We start from the raw sequence: 22,351 nt of genomic DNA, 5'->3' as shown, positions 1-22,351 counted from the left end.
AAACCATCCTGCAATAATAATGTGTATCTAGACGTCCACTGAATTTAAACTAGACACAGATTTTGTTTAAAAGCAAAACTGTAAAAACCTACTTATAAAGTAGAATATTTTAAAATTTAGTTTAATCTCTTTATAGGTACATACCAACCTACACGATGATAAAATATACAAATTCATGTTTAGTTAGCCATCATGTTATAAGGGTACTTACTGCGTTTTGTTTTTTTGAATTGTATACAGAATAGCAAGAAGTTATCATTTTGTTTTTCTGCGAAAGAATCGTTTTTCTTGCGATCTAATAAGATGATACCTGGGTTTGAATGAGGTAAAATTTCTCTTACCAACATCAATTTTTTAAGATTTTCTTAGAAAAAGAATGTAAAATATATATAAAAGTGAAAAGAAAACAGTTAGAGGAAGACGTAACGTCTGTAAACAATAAGTAATGTGTCACGAAAACAAAGAGCTGAGATGTCCATTGCACTAAACAGTAAAGAAATATTTTGTTTTTTTTTTTTTAATTTAAAAGGCTTTAAAAAAATAAGTTATTTTATATTTTTTTGTTCTAGACGTTATGTAAATGAAAACTATAATAATGTTTAGATAATTTTCATATGTTAAAAACTAAATTTAATATATTATGAATCATAAATATTAATCTCGATTGTCTCTTACGTAAATGTATAATATACATTAATATTATTAACTGTTAAGAAAAATTTGGGTTGAAAATAAAAAAATAAAAATAATTATTGGTTTTCTCTAGTTGTTATTCAACTGTATTTAGTCTTCATATTATTATCGTTGTACCTACAAATTAAACATTATTTACTTGTTCATATCATAAAAAACTACCAATCAAAATATATTAAAAACTCAAAATTATATTTTGTTCAATAAGTTATAATATAACTAGTAAAAGCATTCTTTGTTGCGTTCAAATGTTTGTGCCTACCATAGAATTCGTACAGAATAATTTTATCAACGTTCAAATAAATATCTTAATATATTTTTAAACGGGATGGCCTTGGTCGTATAATAGGCTTTTAATAAAAACGTGTGCATATTAGAAAACTACCTACGGTTTTTATGGCAGCATAATATTATCATACGGTATTTAATTCCCTCGGACAATGTCTCGATAGTATGTAACTACTATATAATATTATGTTATATTATATACAAGTAGGAGCTGGTGATGCGATTGAGACGAGTTTCAGGGAAAAAATGATACACGACAAAAAATTCTTCCCAGTACGAATAGCCGGTGGTGATAATAGTTACACGGCATATTTATCGGTTAATTCCCGATCTCAGAAGGATCGCAAAAGGTACATAAAATAATAACACATACACGTGCTCACATTATAATAATATTATATTAATCTCGGACCGTATATTATACACCGACATACGCGTGTATCATTTTAATATTACACTCTAACACTCTATACCTTCTACCCGTTTCCGAACACGCACGCACAGTCACGTGCCCACCCCACCAGCATACCAATTTATACCCACCACCCGCATTATAATAATAATAATAATAATAATAATATATAAAATAACATCGCACCGTGGCCGTTGCCGCCGGCCTCGTACGAGATCGCCCTGCGTGTGTGCGCGCGTGTCACGATGATGTAGAATAATAGCAGTAGAGTTGTTATCGTATATATATATATATATTGTATAGTATAGCTGATAGTTGTTGCAGTAGGTAGTTACCAGTTTTAGTAGTATATATAGTTGTGTATAGTCGTCGTCCGCGTAAATGATGAATCGTCAAAACGCTTTGTGCTCCCCCCCACCATTCAACCCTCAACGTGTATATATATATACATTGTTCGGGTCGACCTAACCCCAAAGTAGACGTGGCGCACACACGAAGACGTCGACGGCCGTAATAAAAGACCGGGGTCGGAGATTGGCTCTCGCGGTCGTTATAATATATTATTATAATGCAGTCTCCGAGAACGAACCGTCTGCGATTTTACCTACGACGAAATAATGACACAACAGTGATGATAATAATTAGTGATGTGAATTTTACGGGAAAAAAATTGAATAACCTAACCTAACCGAACAATAAAATTATATTCTAAATTGATTTTTGGCCATGGAATTTTTCACCATTATTTTGAAGTCGAAGAGTGGTTTTATTCAAATTTACAAATGTACTTAATACGTCTAATATTACTTCTAACTAATTACTCTTCCAATACAATTTTTCATAAAATTAATATGAGCAAACAATCTTAAATATATAAAGGTAAGACTGTTAAGAGTCTGTTTGATTATTATAAATCATTATATAATAATGATAATATGTCTTATTAACCTAGATAATAATGTACAATTTTATTATTGAAACTATATGACTACATCCATGGTTGTAAACCTGTGAGTTCTAACCATACATGCACATATGAATGGGCTATGGCCTATGATAATTAATGACTATTGTACTGAAATGTGATTTAGGAGATAAGAGAACGCTGTATCAATAACGTAACATAAATATATTGCAATTGCTATAAAAATCTTAAGATATATGTCAAAATATATATAAATTGACTGGTCAATCGGTATTTAGAACGGTAAAAAAATGTACTGGGAAAATTTGTTTTAATAAATTTACGGAGCTCACATCTCCAATATTAATATTATTATTAATAGGTATCGTCGTGTATGTGTGATTAAATAATCGGATCGTTTTCAGACAGTGAATCGTATTATTTTTTTTTATTTTACGCTTAACAATATAAACCATATAATATGAGGAGAGCAAACATTTCAAATCGTCATGCAAAATATGTGAAGCCGATCGCACGCAAAAATATTTGCGAAAAAAAAATGATGGAAATGTCAACGCCGAGTGTTTGAGAAACGAGCACGTGGTAGAAATATTAAATTCCTTTTAGAGTCCAAAGTTTGGACGATGTAATAATATTATGCCGTTCACTGGTCGTTTTCACTTTTCGCCACATCGTCCTAAATATTATGTTTTTTATGGTATTGAATTATAAAACGTTTCGGACGGTGACATCGAAGAGGCGCTCGCCTGATATTATTAGTCTGTCGCAACTCACAATAACGACTCGTCAACGTTTAATAATTTACCATAGGTACAATATTTATGTGGTCGATGTCTTATTTTGGTTTTACATTTGGCATCTATTTTGGCATTTTTACCATATACCATATTATTATACTGTAAATATACGTACCAACTTTAAGCTATGTGGACGCATTTCAAATCTCAAATGGTTTGTTTTCTTACGAGACGAATGTAATTAAACGCGTGTTTTCACATTTTACTTTTTTTTATCATCAAATACGAACGATCATTTTCTATCGCTGTTAAGTTTATAAATATTTATGACATAATAAACTATTTTAGCATTCGATTTATTGCCCCCTGAACGTTAATCTGAAAAAAAACCACAACACACCATATCCACAAGATTTTTAATTGCTCGTGAAATTGAGGAGCTCCGTAAAACGTACAATAATTTTCAAAAATATAAGTATTGAGTTATGTGTAAATTCTTATATCAACATTTATTTATGACTTTTATATGTTAGATATAGTTGAGAGATACTATTTCTCATGTTCGGTTATTATCCTCTATGAATAATAATGTGAAAACGAAATATTTCCAAATCACTTTATAACACACAATTTTCATGTAAATTAAATGTAGTTACTAAACCGTTCTAACTTATAATTTGTAATAAGTAATTTTTTATTATTTAATTATATCACCAAAATATAAAAATGTTATTTTCTTTTATAGTTTTCAGTTATATTTCATTTCTGGTCAGGTGGCACTGGTGGGAGCCTTCCTTTTCTATTATTAATGTTATTTTGTTATTATGTCATCACACTTACTGATTATACCTTTGTATAGATTGTAAATACACTATGTTTAATAAAAAAAAAAAAAGTTTTCAGTTATCACGACATCAAATAAGACTTTACTTTTGTTTCCGATATTAAAATATTGATAATACGACATTCGTGCCAAAAGTACATAATACGTTTTTCCGTTAATCGTTATGTTTGAAAAAAAAATTTAAAAAATTTAAAAACATGAAAATAATACGTAGGTATTGTAATAAAGCTCTCAATATTCGAAAACTCAATAATTCAATTGGGCTTCCCTTAAACGATATCGTCTTATGTATAATATATTTGTGTTATTTCTTTTCGCATAATGTCTTTACTACTGTGTTTGTGTGTGTGTGTGTGTGTTTGTTTGTTTGTTTTGTAAACGAAACTCGAAAAACAAAAAGCGGAAACCGTCTAAAGTAATTTCTACGCTTATACTGCTGCAGTGTTTCTCTATACAGTGAATAGTGTCAAACATTTATAATCGACGACGGCGTTGGGAGCGACGACAATGTCTCACGACACGGGCAAAACGCCCTCCGGCGACCGTGTCATGTTCTATTGTTCGCGCGTTTGGTCTGAGTATAATATTATGGTATGTGTGCAAAAATAATAATAAATAATAATAATAGTACCAAAAAATTTTCCAAAGCAAGCGTGGCTCATGTGCACACACGATAGAAAATTATAAAAGGGAATACGCAAAGATTATGTTGTAATAATTATTATTATTATGATCATCGGGTGCATATTAAGTGCATGTAATACGAAAACCGCATCATCGAGGCTATTCGTAGCCGGTGGACGACGAAGAGTAGGTCGTATGTAGGTATAATGTACATAGTGGAAAGCTATTCAAAACGCAATGCTTTGCATCACTAGTTCTTACGCCTCGTGTTAAAGATACCTACCCTACAGTGTACGCATCACCAAATACGCATCACCCACAGAGGAGCTGAACAGTTATTTAACGGAGTCGAACTTGGATCGAGGGTGTTCTGAAATCACTTAAAATATAAGGCTGTAAATTATGTTTTTTACGGCCTTAAAAAGAAAAAAGCGAAATGTTATAAAATATTATATACCCGAGTATTTACGGCGTGCGCAACACTATACAGTTAGCGAAATAAATATTACAATAATAATATTATTATGATATTAAAACGATGACGATAAAAGTCGAAAACCAAAGGCCCCGCGCGCCGCCTGGTCGGTGGGCGTTTTTGTTTTTCTGTTAAAACGAAAATCGCACAGTTTGTCATCCGAACACGCGTTAGGTTTGGAACGGCATACGAAATATGCGCATCCGCGTCATATTATTTATATGTACCGACAGACACCACCGGAGTATAATAATAATAATAAAAATAATACGCAAGCACGCACCGTTTTGTGTACATACTCGTTTATATATGCTATATATATATTATATATATTATTACTCGGCTTCGCCTTTTTTGTACTATTATTATTATTATTTTTTTTTCTCAACCACCATTTATCACGTCTGACACGTCGCCGTTTTTATTCGTTAGTCATTTATTCCCGACCAACGGGGCACAGTCAAACCGTTTTGGTGTCGTGTCGCTTGCCCGAGTGTGTGCTTGCGCGAGTGTAGGTGGGTGTGTGTGTGTGTGTGTGTGTGTGTGTGTGTGTGTATGTGTGTGTGGGTGTGTGTGTGGGTGTGTGGGTACGTGCGTGCGCAATTTTTGTATACGCGTGTTACCGGGCCAAAACGTGTGTGAAATGACTCGAACCGGCGACAAATCACCGAACGATTTATTCGAATAATAACCAGGACACGCAACGCGGATACGGAAGTATATTATATATATAAATGAAAAAACCTATTCGGCCGCGTCCCGTAAACACCGTAAGAAATATCGTTCGTATCGCGCACAATATACACCTATATAAATAATAATATATATATTTTATTGCGCGGGCACTTGTGTGGAAACCCAAAATATAGCGCTCGTCCATATATATATATATATATTATAACCCACATGCGAACGCCACCGGAGTTCCGAAGATTCAATATTTCCGAGTTTCGTCCGGAGAGTCGTCTTCGAAATCGCCACACGATTTTCCCAATATGTTTATTTAAAGTACGTATCGCACGTGATATCCGAGATCGGTAAACGTCATAACACTCACTTCAAAAAAAAAAAGGTCGTAGTTCAAATTCGCACACCTCTGTAGGTACCCCACATCAATACCGCACTGCAGTTTTCCCAAAATCACACGCATATATTTATATAAAATCATATTATCGTTTACCCTACACCTGCAGAAAATTATCATATTTAATCAAAATCGTAGAAATTAATCATTTCATAGAAATAGACATATTTTGGCGATTTTCCGCAGATTGTTAATATACACGTTTTTCCGGAAAATTAAAAAATTAAATACCTACTGCAAAGTAGGTATCAATTACCAAAAACTTGTAACAACATTATAATATGTACATTCGTCTCTTTTGGACTTCGTATAGTGGATTGACATGATACAAGTTTTCACATAAGCAATAAAGGTTCACAATCTATAATTTACCAACGATGTACACAAATATTCACTTCATCGTAAAAATAAAAATTTCCAGGGACAAAGTTTGGCATTATTAATTATACAGATTTATTCAATAAAAACACTTGTTTATACTCGTATATATCATTTCAAACTGTAAATCAAACTCCTGATTCCACTTTTTAACTTTAGACAAAATGTGTGTTGTATTTAACGGTGTAAAATGTATGGTTATGACTTTATGAGCAGTAGATGAGTGGTAGGTTAGGGTAGGGTTCGATTAGGTTTTGACGCTCATCGAGACGTGTGTAATATAATATTATGTCATGAATAACCCTTGATGTCCAGTAAAAATCGGTTTTCTATACATTTTCAATTTATTATTGAATTATAAAATATTGAAATGTACCTGTAATGGTATTTTTTATATAGTTATACATAATAATATTTTTTCGCCATTTAGGAACTTACATACAAACCTTTTTTACTTTCTAGGAACTTATACATAAACCACTTTTTTTGCCGTGTTGGGACTAACACTTTTTTACCTTGTATAAGACCTTACATTCACCCACCAAAATTACTAGTGATACTATTGCGAACACACTTAAATATTAAAAAAGTACGATATAGATACCTAACCGGACTAACTTGAGCAACGCCAGGTAAGATCTACTGACGAAAGTAAAAATTGGCCTGGAGACCTATAATGATAATAAAAAAAAAAATGGTTTAGCGACCATTTCCCATCGCATAGGTACATTATCCATCGGTAAGTAATTCCTATTAATGAGTTATGAATTATGACGTACATTTTTAGCTGATTATAATACTTAAAATAGGAGGACGTTATGCCCACATGATGTGTGGTTTCTGTGAATTTTTTCATATTTTAATTTTATAATAAAACCGTATGAGGCAGTAGATACTTAAATATTTTTTTCTTTTTCAAATTCATATTAAGTATTAGTTTTAAAACACAAATTTGAAAAAAAAAACTCTTTGCTGGATCACATCCTATAATATAAGTTATCTACAACAAATTTAGTATGTAAATTTACTCTAACATTAGCTATGAATATGCTGTTATAAGAATCCGATAAGTAGATTTTCAAAGTTACGCGTATGTTAGATAGATACACCACTTGCAAGTCCCAACGTCATCTTCACATGAGTATTTGAATATACCCATGACAGATTATCTATGAAAGACTGCGTGAAAACGTAACATTAATAAGTTATATTATTGATGATTTATTGATAATTATAATATTTCTAATTCATTTATTTGTTCATTCAATATTCCTATTTATTTATCTCATAACTTTTATTGTACTACACTATTTCTATACATTATGTCATTTGACAAAAATAATTCGTTTAGTTTCTACATCCAATAAAATAAAATAAGATGGAAATAAAAATATACATTTAATTGGGAATTATTACAGTTTATATAGCCCAAAAAGTTCTATAAAAATGGATTATAAGTTAAATTATCGATGAAATGAATTTATTGATCAATGATTATGGGCGCATTAGAAAACTCGTCAAGTTATTTTCAATTTTGAAAACATAAAACTATAAACAGATTATTTATAAATGGCTGCGCGATAGCATGACATTTTAACTATTGCACATTTATAACACGATAAATTTGTTGTCTAAAGATTCCATATTTACTACAATATTTTTGTACATTACGGTATTTGCATAAAACCGTCTAGTTTTAATAATCAATAAAATAAATTGAGATAGAAATAAAAATATTTTAATCAAGCATTACGTAATTTATATAGCCCAAATAACACATGGAAAGTTTGTCCTTTTCCTAAATGTTGAAATATCAAAATGTTATTAACGAACTTACAGTTACGTCGTATTACGAATAATTTATTAACGTATCCAAAACTTAAGTGATTTGGGTCGGTTGTCATCGAGTTGGAAAACTCAAAAATAGTGCTCAAAGGTATCTGTTGTAGTTGTAGATCTACAAGCTATGCATACTTTGTTTCACAGGATCAAATGAAAAACAGTAAATATTTATTCCACTTACCTTTTTGATAAAACTTGGTACTACGGCGTAGCAGGTCATCGGCTCATTTGATTGGTATTTTTTTATCACTTACCTTCGAATAACCTACTCGTGTATCCAAAAATGTCTCATAAAAACATTATACAATTACTGTTATGTGATAACCAATTTATTTAGAGAATTAAAACTTCAACCTTTTGTTTTTATTGTTCCAGTGGCAGGCCCACCAGACACTGATGATCCGTTTGACGGAAATAGAGATGACCCAGTATTTATGGACACGAACGAAGGCGCTAGTAGCTCACAAGACTCAGATCAAAGTTCGAGTAAGTACCATGAGATTCACTACGTTTAAGATTTAAGACAAATGTAAATTGAAGACTAATTATCTTGGATAATATCCAATGATGAAAATATTATTAATATAAAGTAGGTAATAATAATACTACTATATAAGTAGATAGAGAATTCTTACATTATTATTATAAATGAAATCGATTTAACGAGAATTAATTTTTAATTGAATCATTAATAAATATATAGCCATAAAAAGAACTTTGTATAATTACACGTCATTAACGATTCATATTACCAATTCAAATTAAATAATTAATTACAAATCGTTTCTGTAGATTAAAAATATGTTTTTATTGAGCTATTAATATTTAATCGATACCTGCCAAATATGTTTCTTTTACTTTCTATTAACTAATATTCTTTGTTTTTTTTTCTATCAGACTTGGTTTTGTTTAATTTTTGTTCATTGCTTATATTATAATATAATAACTGTATAATCACATTCTGTTGGCAGGTACTTCTTTTTTACTCGGTATTTAGCATTTAAATTGTATCATTACGTGTGTTGCATAAAACAAACTAAGTATAAAAATAGTATATTGTGTGGCAAGGGCGGGAATCGAGCTATTTCGTCCAAGACTGAAATTACCTTCCCACACGAGCCACACATACTATTTTTTGTTACGCCTCTCCATTCATTGATCACAGCAAAGGTAATTCAGGGATGATCTTTTATGCAATAACTATATCATAATTCTACGACAACAATATTTCATGAAAGAAACGATTTAGTTTTATTTATTTTAAGCGTCACGCGTGGAGGTCATAATATGAATATAAGATGTAACCAAAAATGTATGTTTTGTAAGGGCCGTGGTATAGATTTCAGTGTCTAGTTGTACAGGGGATTCGCGCGTGATATGTGCGCCCAGCACTTTTCGGGATTTCCATTTTACCACCCGGCACTGTTGGGGATTCCCACTTTACCGCCCACTGGACGGAAAAAGGATGTTTTCCAACGCTTCGACCGCTATCGAAAACCAAACTTTCGGTGCAAGTGTGACAAAAAATATATATCACAAATTTTAAATTAAAGGATTAAAACATCGATTAGATACTTATTAGGGGCTCATACTTATAATGGACATAAATAGTTTCATATCCATTCTTATGATAATAAGCTATTTATTAGCTAATATTTATAGAACTATAAAAATTAATTTGGATTTTTCTTAACTTTGGCTTGAATAAATATTTGCGTTACTGATTTCTGATAAAAACAATAGTATGACAATTGTATCTCTTAGCTTATTCTATATTGTCGGGTGAATAATATTAATATATTTGACCATTTCTCAACAATACAGAAAAGAATAAGAAAAAACTTAATAAGTGATTAGATACCTACAAACTGTTGTATATAATATAACTTAGATTTAAGAGTACCATTCACTAAAACTAGACCATATACATTTAGTTCATTTAGTACTTGATTACTATGATAAATAAATGAAATGAGACGACAAATGACAATATATTTTAAAAATTATTTCAGGAAAATTATTTTTCTAAAAAAAATAACAAATTATAGAACATTTGGAGTATTAAAATATCATTAAATAACTATCAAACTGAAATACAACGATCGCTGTCATCGTAATTGACATTTTACTGTAGCGCGATTCGTTGAAAAAATAATAAACTAACTTTATTATTTTTCGTATATACAAACTATAAACGTCTTTCTCTAAAAGTCAAATGTTATAGTTCCGTAGAATTAAAAAAAAATAAATAACAATTGTATTATCAATCAACGATCGTCTCATTTTAACTGACGATATAGTTTTTACACAGTTAAATAAGACGTTGGAAGTTCAATAATGGCGAAAATGGCAGAACATTTTAATAAAGACCCTTTCTCAAAACGTGCATTTTCATACATTACGTTCGTAGGAATACACCAACGTATTTACTTGTTCATATTTTTTTTTATAAACCAACTGAAAAAATTCATGACAATTTGCTTAACTGGGTGAACTTGTGTCCTTGTTTCATTTATACACATTTATTACAAACAATACCGGTAACAGAATAATTTATGGAGAATCATTAAAAATTTTAATGTAAGACTTCTTATTATTGCCATAATTGTTATCGCTAAAAATTTAAAACTATAAATTATTATTTTTAATATCAAGTCATTTTAATATTATAAATAACTACGCATTATACCTGGACATGAAATGCGCAAAAAATTTCAATTCACCTTTAACTCGAGTTTTATTATATAACTACGAATAATAAAATATGTACTTACTACAGTTTTCTATGTTTAGGACTAAAGTTTTACGGTTTTACAGTCGTATTAGTCATAAATATTTGAAATTATGTTTAAAAAATATTTTATGGCCTGTGATGTCTGTACACACGGGCGTATTGGCTAATATATTATATCGTACAAAGTAACGAGAAAACATCAAATAAACCGTAAAATGGTATTCCGAATTTAAATATATTTATCAAGTATTCATATTGTCTATACATCATTGAAGTAAGGTTACCTACATAATTAGTATAGAACTTAGAGTTATTTGACTACAAAGACAGTGCCGATATGTGGGGAAAAAATGCGTGAAAATATTGGCAAATATTTAACATTTTCTTCGACACCTTTCGCTTTGTCTGCAGTATCTAACAGTAACTATTGCGAATGAAGGATTTTCAATGTGCGGGGACTTGAAAATTAATAATTATTTACAGTTATCATACAAATGAGAAGATTAGGTTTGAAAAATAAAGTGGATACTTCTTAGTTCTTACTGATATGAAACATTAAATATACACGAAAATATGTTTAAAAAAAACTTTTTTTCATAAAAATAATGAGTAATAAAATACAATTTGTTTTTAATTTTGCTTACTCTAATAATTTTAAACGTTCAGGTGAGGTTTGCGCAACTTCAACTTTGATCAATTCTTCTTTTTCATTTATATTATTTATTTATATTAGCTAATCCGTTGAGACGTATATAACTATATAAATCCTTAATTATGAGTTTACTACAGTTGAAACTTGATAAATAGAAAATAGTAAAAAGGTGATAACAATGAGGACAATTATGGGAGTGTCAGCATTTAGCGCTCCTTCACTGCGTACACCACTGAGCTAACACGTGTATAATTTGTAAGTCGTTGTGTAGCACAATTTTGAACAAATTTAAAGGCAGCATACAATATGTGGAGTATAGTAAAACACTTGAGGTCGTGATCGGCGAAAGGAGATAATGTGTTTTCCACGCGTGGGAAACTCGGCCCCGACAAGACCGAGTACGCTGCAGAATGTCGGACGAGACATATTGGCGTCAATTAATTGGGAGAAAACGGTTTCAATACAGAGTGATTCAACAAACACGCTCGTCACCCCTGTTTCCTCTATAAAGACTGTGCGTTTATTTAACACATTTTGATTTTTGGAATTTTTAAGTATTCCTATAAAAAACTATAATATTTTCAAACAAGGTTTGTATTTTCTGTGTCATTTAAAGTTGGTGTTCATTTGCGATACAAACTCCTCGTTTTCAAAACATGACGACCATTAATTTTAACTGTACACTTTTAAGGAAATGACTTTTTTAGGCTTAGAATACAATGAAGGTTACACATAAATTGATTAATCAGACGGAATATTTAGGCGATTTACGATTTAGACACGTAAAAAAAAGCATCTGTTTAAGTTTCGATTACAGTTGGTCGTGTTTAAGGAGATTAATATACAAAAATTTGACGATATTTTGGTAACTATAATTATTATTATCAGTGGGGGAGAATTGACACGTAAATCAACATTAGAATATCTAATTAAAATAAAGAATGGTTTATTTTTAACTGGTGCATTCCAAATACTGGTTGTATTCAAATACAATACATATAATTCCTATGATAACTATTTTCGAGAAACTCGAAGCGATATACAATTTTATATCGCGTGAACCTTAGGATCACGGTTAGACTATTAGGCTGACGATTTTAAATGTTTTTAAAATAATTGTTTATGTTATATTAAAAATAAAAATACGACTTTTACGATCATCCATAGATATTTCAGTGGAAAAAACAAACGAATATAAATTATATCGATAAGAAAATAATAATATTACAGCAATATTGTTAATTAATCAAGATTCGTTTTCCAACATAAGACCTGTCTCATCGAAATCCAATTATAATGTTGTCGGTCGATTAGACGTCAATTATAGATACCACCTTTTTGTATGACGACTAAACAGTAAAATATTATGATTGTTCTCGTTTGTAAAAGAAAAAAGTTTGTATCGCCACACTGATCCTCTTCGAGTGACACAAAATAATATGAGTTACAGAAAATAAAGATCTTTAAGTGTACATTAAAAAAAATATAAAAATCAAACGTTCAATAATCATCGATTATTATGAGGATCATGCTCAGCGAACCTCTCTGTATATACGCCGAGTGAACTTCGTAAGTAGATAAAATATATTACGGAACTTTGCGGGACACACCGTTCGTATTACTCACCCACCGTCCAACCACCATTTACCCACCGTGTCCCCACGCCACGATGGGGTCGACTTTGTCAATCGGTCAAACCGATTCGTTTCTCCGGTCACGGTTTATTACAATATATAGTCTATTCATCCAGGAGTGCGTATTATATATTTAGAGCGAAAAGCAATGTGTGAACGACGTATAATATATTTTAAATAAAATATTATAATATATTTTGTTATTTATTACTTGTAATATTATTATATTTACCGTTGGCCGAAGACCAGCGTGGTTCACGACAGGATCGCCACGTGATTTTTGTTTCTGCACAGTATCGTGCGATCTGGAGTGGAAATAATAATATGCAGTTGATCGAACTTAAAAAATGAAGGAAATAAATGCGAAGCGTATTATTATATTTAATGTGGTTGGTGGATTACATTATAAAAATTATGAATTTTTATCAACACATACGTCGTAACGACCGTCAGTCCATACTGACAATATTAACTTTGATCTCATCTGATGTTGACCCCACCAGTTCGAAAAAAATCGATCTTCATCAGTTTTTTCTCTATTTCGTTTTATTTTTTGTGGTACTAAGTCACTTTCCTCATAGTAAAACGATAGCGGATTTTTCGAAAATTCAGATAACTTTTAGGATCAAATCAGAGATAGAAAACCTATAATACGATAAAACGTTTTTAAAAGTGAAAATAAAATAGCTAACAAGTAGGTAACCACTCTGCTGTAGGTATATAAGATGTCATGTGCACGTCGACATCGAATAGATCACTGTAATGGATGTGTTAATTCAATGATACATCAATGTATACGACAAAAAACGATTCTGAGCGAAGACAAACTGTCAGCCAATACGTCTACAAAATAATTCACCATTTTTTAGAAATTTGTCTACATTTTAAATTTACACTCTTAAAAATGTATTTTACTTTTCTTTTTTTTTAAACTCTTGTTACCAAGATTTATGAAAAACCTTGTAATTAGTTTTCAATTCCAAGGTATGAAAATAAAAATTACATAATTTTAATTTTTGGATTTCAACGGATTTTATCAAAATTTGAAATTCAGACACCAATAAAAGAAAAACAATGTAGGTACATATAACTATATTGTGTTTTTGATAATTTTTAATAATTGCTGTAAAAAAACTTTTCATGTACTCTCGTATCAAATTAAAAAGCTTTTTTGCTGAAAAACCAAATCTTTATCATACACGAGTCAAATAAAAACAAAATAAAGGTGACAATTTAAAATGTTTATAAATTACTCGAAAAGTATCCCAATTTATTTAAAATGTATAGTGTTTGGAAGAATTTTTGATGCTTACATTTGTTTAACGTTTGTTGAATATTAAACTTTTTTTTTTGGAATCACGACAGAAAAACTAAATTCGATTTTCTTATAATGATCAAATATTCCAGGATATTTCTCAACGTTTGAAATTCAAAACCTCGAAAATACTTAAAGTGGGTTAATGCTATTTTTTTTATAAAATTATTACAATGAACACGTATAAGTGTAGTAGGAGAAATTAAGGTGTTAAGGGGAGGAATGGTGTTAGGTGAAGTAATGATTGTTAACAACGATGTGGCAAGAAAATACGTGGCATAAAATAAACAAGCGGGGTTGACGACCTATTTCAATGAATGAGGGGACGCAGCTGGTAATTCCGGTTGCTGGTGCCTTTGTAGAGACGACTGGAGTGATTCTCTGCATCTGATTTATGTTCCTCCGGGGTAGTGTTCGATGGTTGATATCACGGCGACAATATATGCATTTTGATTCGTAAGGCTTATAAAATATTATGTGTGTGACGCTCCTTTCTTGAGCCTCGTTGTATGTGGTAATAAGAACCCGTGTTTTAATTATTATGATTGTGACTATTATCTTATGCTCTTAGAAATCCCTACACTCGCAGCAGTCGTACACAGTCGACGGACAACCGAAAGTAATTTAAGTTATTGAGCACTTAAAATTATGCTTATGTATCCTAAATAAGTAAACGTAATTACGATCTGATAATGATTAAATTATAGTAGCACGCTATTACACGATAATAGTCACAAGGGTTGTATAGTAGGGGAATATTTATATAGATAAATTAAAAGAAACGACTAAGTGAATTTGGTGAGCAATAAGGGATAATTAATTATGTGGTCATACTGAATTTTGAAATGATTCAATATACATATACGTCTGAGTTTATGTTTGTGGATACTCCTCTTGAACAGCAAAGAAAATGTATCGTGACGCTGACTGGCGTGGATATTGTGCATCGGGTGATCTTGTAAAAAGACTGTTCGGCGAGTCGATCCCGTAGGGTCCTTATATAATGTGACTTTGGTGTGATCCCTTCTTCTGGTACATCGATGTCTGCGTTTACGTATTGATGTGTTTATGACTTTCTGTCTTCAGTGGTATGACAAAGGTGCCGCTGGTAGGTAATTTATTGTGTTCTGATGTCCCTACGTTTATATCGGAAAGATGTCGTCGGGGTCTTGAAGTTTATTATGAGTGATAATGTGGTGTCGTCTGGCGCCGTTGATAATTGATAGTTGGTTTTTACTAAACGGCTGGCCGGAGAGGTGTTGAATATGTGTGGTGTATGAGGGAGTGTAAGTATATGCCTAATGTGTATATATATATATATGTATATTGGACCATTCCACACTCAGTACGGTCCACCATTTATTAGTTATCCTGTGTTTTTATTTAAGTCTAAATATTACATATTACATAAGAAACCTTATATTATATTTTAAACATTTAAAAAAAAAAAATTAAAATGTAAGAAATGTTATTGAATCATTTTTCCTGTAAGAAAAAAGTGTTAAAACACAAAAAAATATATCAAATAATCATTGTAACCGTTCAGAATCTAAAAAAAAATATTACTATTTTTATTATTATAATGATTTATAGATTTTAAGTTAAATGATACAAAAAGTGTAGACTTCAAGACGTCATGTATAATGTGTAGTGCGGTTTTTTAATCGATATATATTATTGTAAGTCGTTATAGATAGATAAATTATTGAATAGCTAGGTACTGACTTTGAAAGTTTGAAATGCTCTGCTTCGGTTAACAAGGAAATCAAATTTTAATTTTACTAAATGTATATAAAGGATGCAAATTACATCGCTTTTTGGTATGCATTAGCAATTTAAGTTCCAGGGATGGTAGTCGATTATATTCGTTAGCATATCATGTGAAGTCTTACATCAAAGAAAACTATTTAGCTCAACATTTCTAAATTTATTATTGCCAAAGTATTAAAGCGATTACAGTTTCGTCCAATAAATATAATGATTACAATACAATATCACATTTTGGTGTAATAATTTTGATTATGTTGGATATAAAATATAAAAGACAATAATACTGGTTGTATAAGCAGTGTGATTATACTGCAAACGACAGGTAATAACTGCTGACATTACAGTGCATAGTAATTGAGTACCTACTACCTATACATATCTGAACGGCCAAAATATAATATATTTATTGAGTTCCGGGTATAAACGAAAATTGCACCTATTAGTTAACGTAAAATATACTAATTATATTGAGTCAATATAATTAGTATATTTTTCGCTAACTAATAGGTGCAATTTTCGTTCAATATTATTGAGTCTAGGATTATTTTGAGTAAAATGTTTGCCAATAAAAGAAATTCAATTTATTTATAATTACCTATATTTATTTATAAGCAAGTGACAACTGAATTATACATAATATGTTACACACATTAATCAAATTTTACAAAATTAACATAAAAAAAAAAACACATTTTTAATCATACCAACTTTTTGATATAATACAGCCATGTAAATCTGGGAAAGTTGTTTTTTTAAGTTTGATGAGACCAATGGCGTCTTTAGGTTAATTCCATGGGAGGGGGGAACATTTTAGATATGAATATCACTTTTAACAATTAACAACATTTATGAAATGTATTTATCTATTAGCAAAAACAGAACATCTCATGACTTACGGGGGAGGGGGTCACCCCATCCTCCCTCAGTGTCGCGCTTGGACGTTACTCAGTTAGTATTAAACCATGGACTCAATACTTAAAATTACTCGGAATTCAATTCGTTTTAAAAATGTTTATTTTAACTTAGTTCGTAGCAGCCTAATATTATATTATAATATAATATAACCATATTGTTATAATAATTTCAATGAACAGGTCCGTCACGATTTGTTTGTCTGTGTGACACTTATAATCGAAATCTGAATAAAAAAACAAAAGAATTCTGCAAGCTTAAGAACTTAAATAAAATAAATGTTGATTTTTATGAACAATGGTGTAAATTAAAATTGTTTCTTAAACAGTCGAAGAACCTAATATAGGTAATTCTACACTGATTTTATTGAGTAATACGCTATTATAAATTTATCTTACATTGATAATAAGACATGAATAGTCTTGCGGATAGTTTAATGCAATTTACCATGAGTAAATTAGGTATTGATCCAAATAACGACACATCTAAAGGACAAAGGTAGATAGTGAGTAAGTAGCTATAGTAAGTAGCTATAGTAAGTAGCTATAAGTAGCTCTTTATTAGTTATTTAGATTTCAAATTCACTTATAAACAATATTTGATATAAAAACTTTTCAAGTAGGTAAAATTATAGACACTTTGACCACATTATCTTACAAACATTTCAAATAATTAATGCTGACAACTGAAACGTTATTTCGTGTGCTTTCAATTCCATTTAAGTTAAGTTATTTTTTCGAAAGATTTTTTTTTTCACTCAAACTATTTCCACCAGGAAGAGTTTTGTCCAAAATAACTGACTATTTTATCATTTAAAAAATAGGTCAAATGGATTCTCTATTGAATATTACATTCAAAACATTAGAATATTCTTAATACATCTTACCAAATCTGAACATAATGCAACGGTTGGTATATACCATAATTAGAGTAACAGACGAAAGGACATTCAGACACTAAAATATGTATTGTTAATAATTATTAAAAATCTACAAAATTTGCAAGTCACTTACAAAATTTATCTTTGCTGAAATTTAATATAAAAATCTTGATTAAAATTATATAAAAATTCTAATCTAAAAATGGTTGATTCTAAGAGAAAAAAATATTTATATAAAAATTGGATAATATTTTTTACTTGTAAATACTTTCTGATTGCAAATAATTATATTTTTAATTTTTTTTTAATAATTATTTATTGGATAAAACCTATTATTATACAAACGCGAAGAACCTATTTCAGTTTAATTTTAACCTAAATTATTAATTCATACATTTTTAAAATTTATTGCTAATGAAAAATTATATTTTATTATTCCTCGAAGTCAAACAATTCAACTCCCTACCACCGTATAGTTCGTTCAAATCAGCCCTGACAATGAAAATGAAAAATATGACATAAATAAAAGAATTGAAACTTTAATAGATACTTGAAGATGTGATGATATTTTGAAATTTATTCATGCCATTCAATAAACATATAACATATAAAATATATAGTTTAATCAATCAAATGATTAATTATTATAGGTATTATAGTTTAACAAACGGTTTCACAAATTCATGAATTTAAGTAACTATTTTACAAGTTATTAATAATATTATTAACTCAGACATATTTTCTCCGTCTTACAAACGTATACAACATCGCTAATGTTCATACAAAAGTTTCAATATTGTGTTAACATTAATATGAGATTGAATTGACATTTTATCTAACTTAAAAGTAAAAAAATTACCTATTTGTTGGTTTTAATTTAGGTAGTTTGCTTAAAAATTAAAATATAAAAAAACAAAACGGCGTAATAAGTGGCCAATTTGCTTACCTTTAAGTCTAATGATAAGTGATCAAAAAATAAAACTTAAAACCCGAAATTGAAGCAACAGAACCAAAAATTTGCTTCATTGTCCGTTTGTAAGACGGAGAGTGGAGACAGCTTTTGCGAGTATTCTTAAACAACATATAATTAGTAAAATAGCATGTGCTAACTGTGGTATTTTAAAAGTATATGTTTTATATTTGCTTGCGATATTTTTCTTAAAATTAATGAATTGGATTTCCGTTTTGATTAAATTTTTAGATTGACAGTCCCATTACTAGGCATATTAGATTTATACATAATTATTATTTAATATATTAAAATGTAAAATGGGACTGCCATTACTAGGCATATTAAATTTATACACAGTTATTATTTAATGTATTAAAATTATGATAAAAAAAAAAAATGTTTATAAAATCATTATAATAGTTAATAGTATCGTGACTATGCTGCGTACTACGCGGACGTGTTAAAATATTTGTTTTTTATTAATGGTGAAATACCGCATTACACCAATCGACCGGTCTCGTACAAAAGTATTTTATTGTTCATTGCTGGCAATAGTCGCTGCATTTTAACATGGTATGCCCTTAGCTGTAAAAACACAATAAATATTAAATTCAGTGTCCAAACTAATTTAAACATTAAAATATTATAATTATTCTGTGTGGAAATAACTCAATTAATGTTAGTTTACTGAATTCTAAAATCACACCAGGTTTGTGATCGACGCTACTGATTTTATAATAATATGAAATGTTGGTACCTAGTTTATTATTATGTTAATACTTGTCGAGGTGCCTAAATCAACACACTTTAAATGAGTTTAAAACCAACATTTGAACATTTTAATTTTTCAAAAAAGTATTTAATCACTGGGCAATTTGGGCGACCAAAATTAAATTAACACACAATAAGTGGGACGTGACTATAAAAAAGAAGAAAAATCCAAATTGTGTTGATTTCAATTTTTTTTTTTTTTCATAAAACTTATTAAATATATATTTTTTATATTATAAGTCAAAAAAAGCATAGAAAATTGGTTGTGCCTTTATAGATCTTATAGTAAATATTAGTGATGGGCAACGATATCGATATCGTGACAAATTTCCAACATCGATATCGTTTTGTATTGTATGATATACAATATTATTATTACAATACAATATTGTAAGGATAAGTCAAAAAGGGTTAACATAAAATATAAAAATGTAAAACAAATGTCACAAAATGTATAACAAAATTATTATAAATAAAAATAACCAAGTAATAAGTAATAACTAATAAGTATGTATGTTAAATGTGTACGATGTCGGTGTACCAATAATAAATAATAAATATTAATTAGCTTAATAAAGTAAATTCCTTAGTGTGATATATATTTAGTTAAATTAATACAAAAAGTTTTTTTTTAATTGTTTAGGTAAACATAAAATTATATTTATGATACGATATCGATATCGTAGAAATAACGATATCGCGATACAATATCGGAAAAATCTGAACGATATCGATACAGAAAATTATATCGTTGCCCAACACTAGTAAATATATGAAAAAACACTGTTAAAAACTTCTCATCCCATTTTAAAATATTTATTACAACTGTTTCATAACAACACAAATTCTACACGAATTGACTTTGAGATAAATTATTTAAAGTAATAAGTAATAAATATATTTGTATTAAAAACATCAAAAGTATAAGAATATTTCTGAATATTAAATGTTATGTAATTCGTATTAGTATAATTGTTATGTAATATGCTTCACTAAGGGTAACATACGAACATTCATAACATTTTACAACCAAAAGTTCATACGATTTTTGACTGTAATACCTACAGCTTAAAAATTTATTACACATTTTTCACGAGTTGTTTCGGCAATTTAAAAATATTTAGTACAAATAGGTGCTACTTTTTTCTCATCATTTTATGTTCAAATTTTAACAAAATTGCATATTAAACGAAACATTTAAGTTATTTTGTTATTCTTAATAATTAATATACATAAATAAAGATAATAAAAATATTTTGTTGTCATAATATATTTGACATATTCTACTCACACTTAGGTATATTATTATTTCTTGCACAGTTAAGTGTTCAAAATATGATTCAAGCTATTTACCCCAAGAACCTATACAACATATTATGGTAAATACTATGTCGATATTGAATCATAAGTTAATAACAATAATATAATAATATGATATTTATCATAATAATACAATAAACCATGCAATATTTTTTAAAAAGATTAGATGAACTTAATATTGCCTATTGGCTAACATTAATATAAATATAGGGAGACGGAGTGGCTAAGCGGACTAAGTCTTCGGTTGCGACGCGCACCGTCGCCGGTTCGAAACCCGGCCACGGGCGGCACTTCTCTTCGGGCAGTCCCGGTGTCCGGAGAGAGAGGCCATCACCCCCCATCCGGGCATGCCAGATACCTACGAGTACCCACTAGAAAATTCTGCCAAGCTAACAAACACACGTGTTTAAACCTACAGTATCATCCCCACAATAAAAAACCAACCCAATGGCCTAAGTTGCTGCTAATAAAAAAATAAAAAAAATAAAAAAATAGAAAAAAAATTGCCAACAGCAATATAAATAAATAATAAACTATTCTTATATATTATATAGTATATGTATAGGTTGACAGACTCTCCGCTCAGAATTGTTTTGCGTATTGAATTCAAATTCAATATATCCATTACAGGGACTTACTTAATTAAGATGTACACTCGAAACCTTCCATACAGCAGAGCGAATTCCCTCTTTTTTAATAACACGATATTATTTTTAGTGAAAAATACCACAAACGTATTTATATATCCATTTTCAGGACAAGGAGCGTTGACAATTGTCCGCCGAAGCAGTCAAAAGAAGAGCACATATTCGGAAGAATATAGTATGGCCTTGTCTAGAGAGAACGAATCAATGTTGGACGATGTAGACCTCAGCCTCGAAGCAATGCCGTCATTTGATTCGTCAGAAGCTGTTGATAAGGCAGCACTCAGGTAATCATCACTCGAGAATTAATGATTTAACTGTCAAACTCTGTGTTGCGGGCAATGACGTGATCGTACATTACCAATATTATCGAGCGATTTACAAAACACTTAAAATGCACAAAAAAAAACTCATTGCTTACACAAAATATTAAAATTATTGAACACGAATTTGTGGACTGTATAA

The 22,351-nt window shown here is 29.9% G+C and overlaps 1 protein-coding gene across 8 annotated transcripts in view; it reads left to right on the top strand.

The window, feature by feature from the left end:
* The window catches only part of LOC100162857 (calcium/calmodulin-dependent 3',5'-cyclic nucleotide phosphodiesterase 1A), a 424,716-nt gene that overhangs the window by 347,117 nt on the left and 55,248 nt on the right, over nucleotides 1-22,351 (top strand). For all 8 annotated transcript variants that reach the window (XM_029486979.1, XM_029486974.1, XM_029486969.1 and 5 more), the window contains 2 exons: nucleotides 8,678-8,788; nucleotides 21,999-22,173. In XM_029486979.1, the coding sequence (XP_029342839.1) occupies nucleotides 8,678-8,788; nucleotides 21,999-22,173 (286 nt within the window). The remainder of the gene's footprint in view (nucleotides 1-8,677; nucleotides 8,789-21,998; nucleotides 22,174-22,351) is intronic.

The sequence above is a fragment of the Acyrthosiphon pisum genome, chromosome X (assembly GCF_005508785.2).
Source record: "Acyrthosiphon pisum isolate AL4f chromosome X, pea_aphid_22Mar2018_4r6ur, whole genome shotgun sequence".
NCBI classification, from domain to species: Eukaryota; Metazoa; Arthropoda; class Insecta; order Hemiptera; family Aphididae; genus Acyrthosiphon; species Acyrthosiphon pisum.
This window is presented reverse-complemented; position numbering and strand designations above follow the sequence as displayed.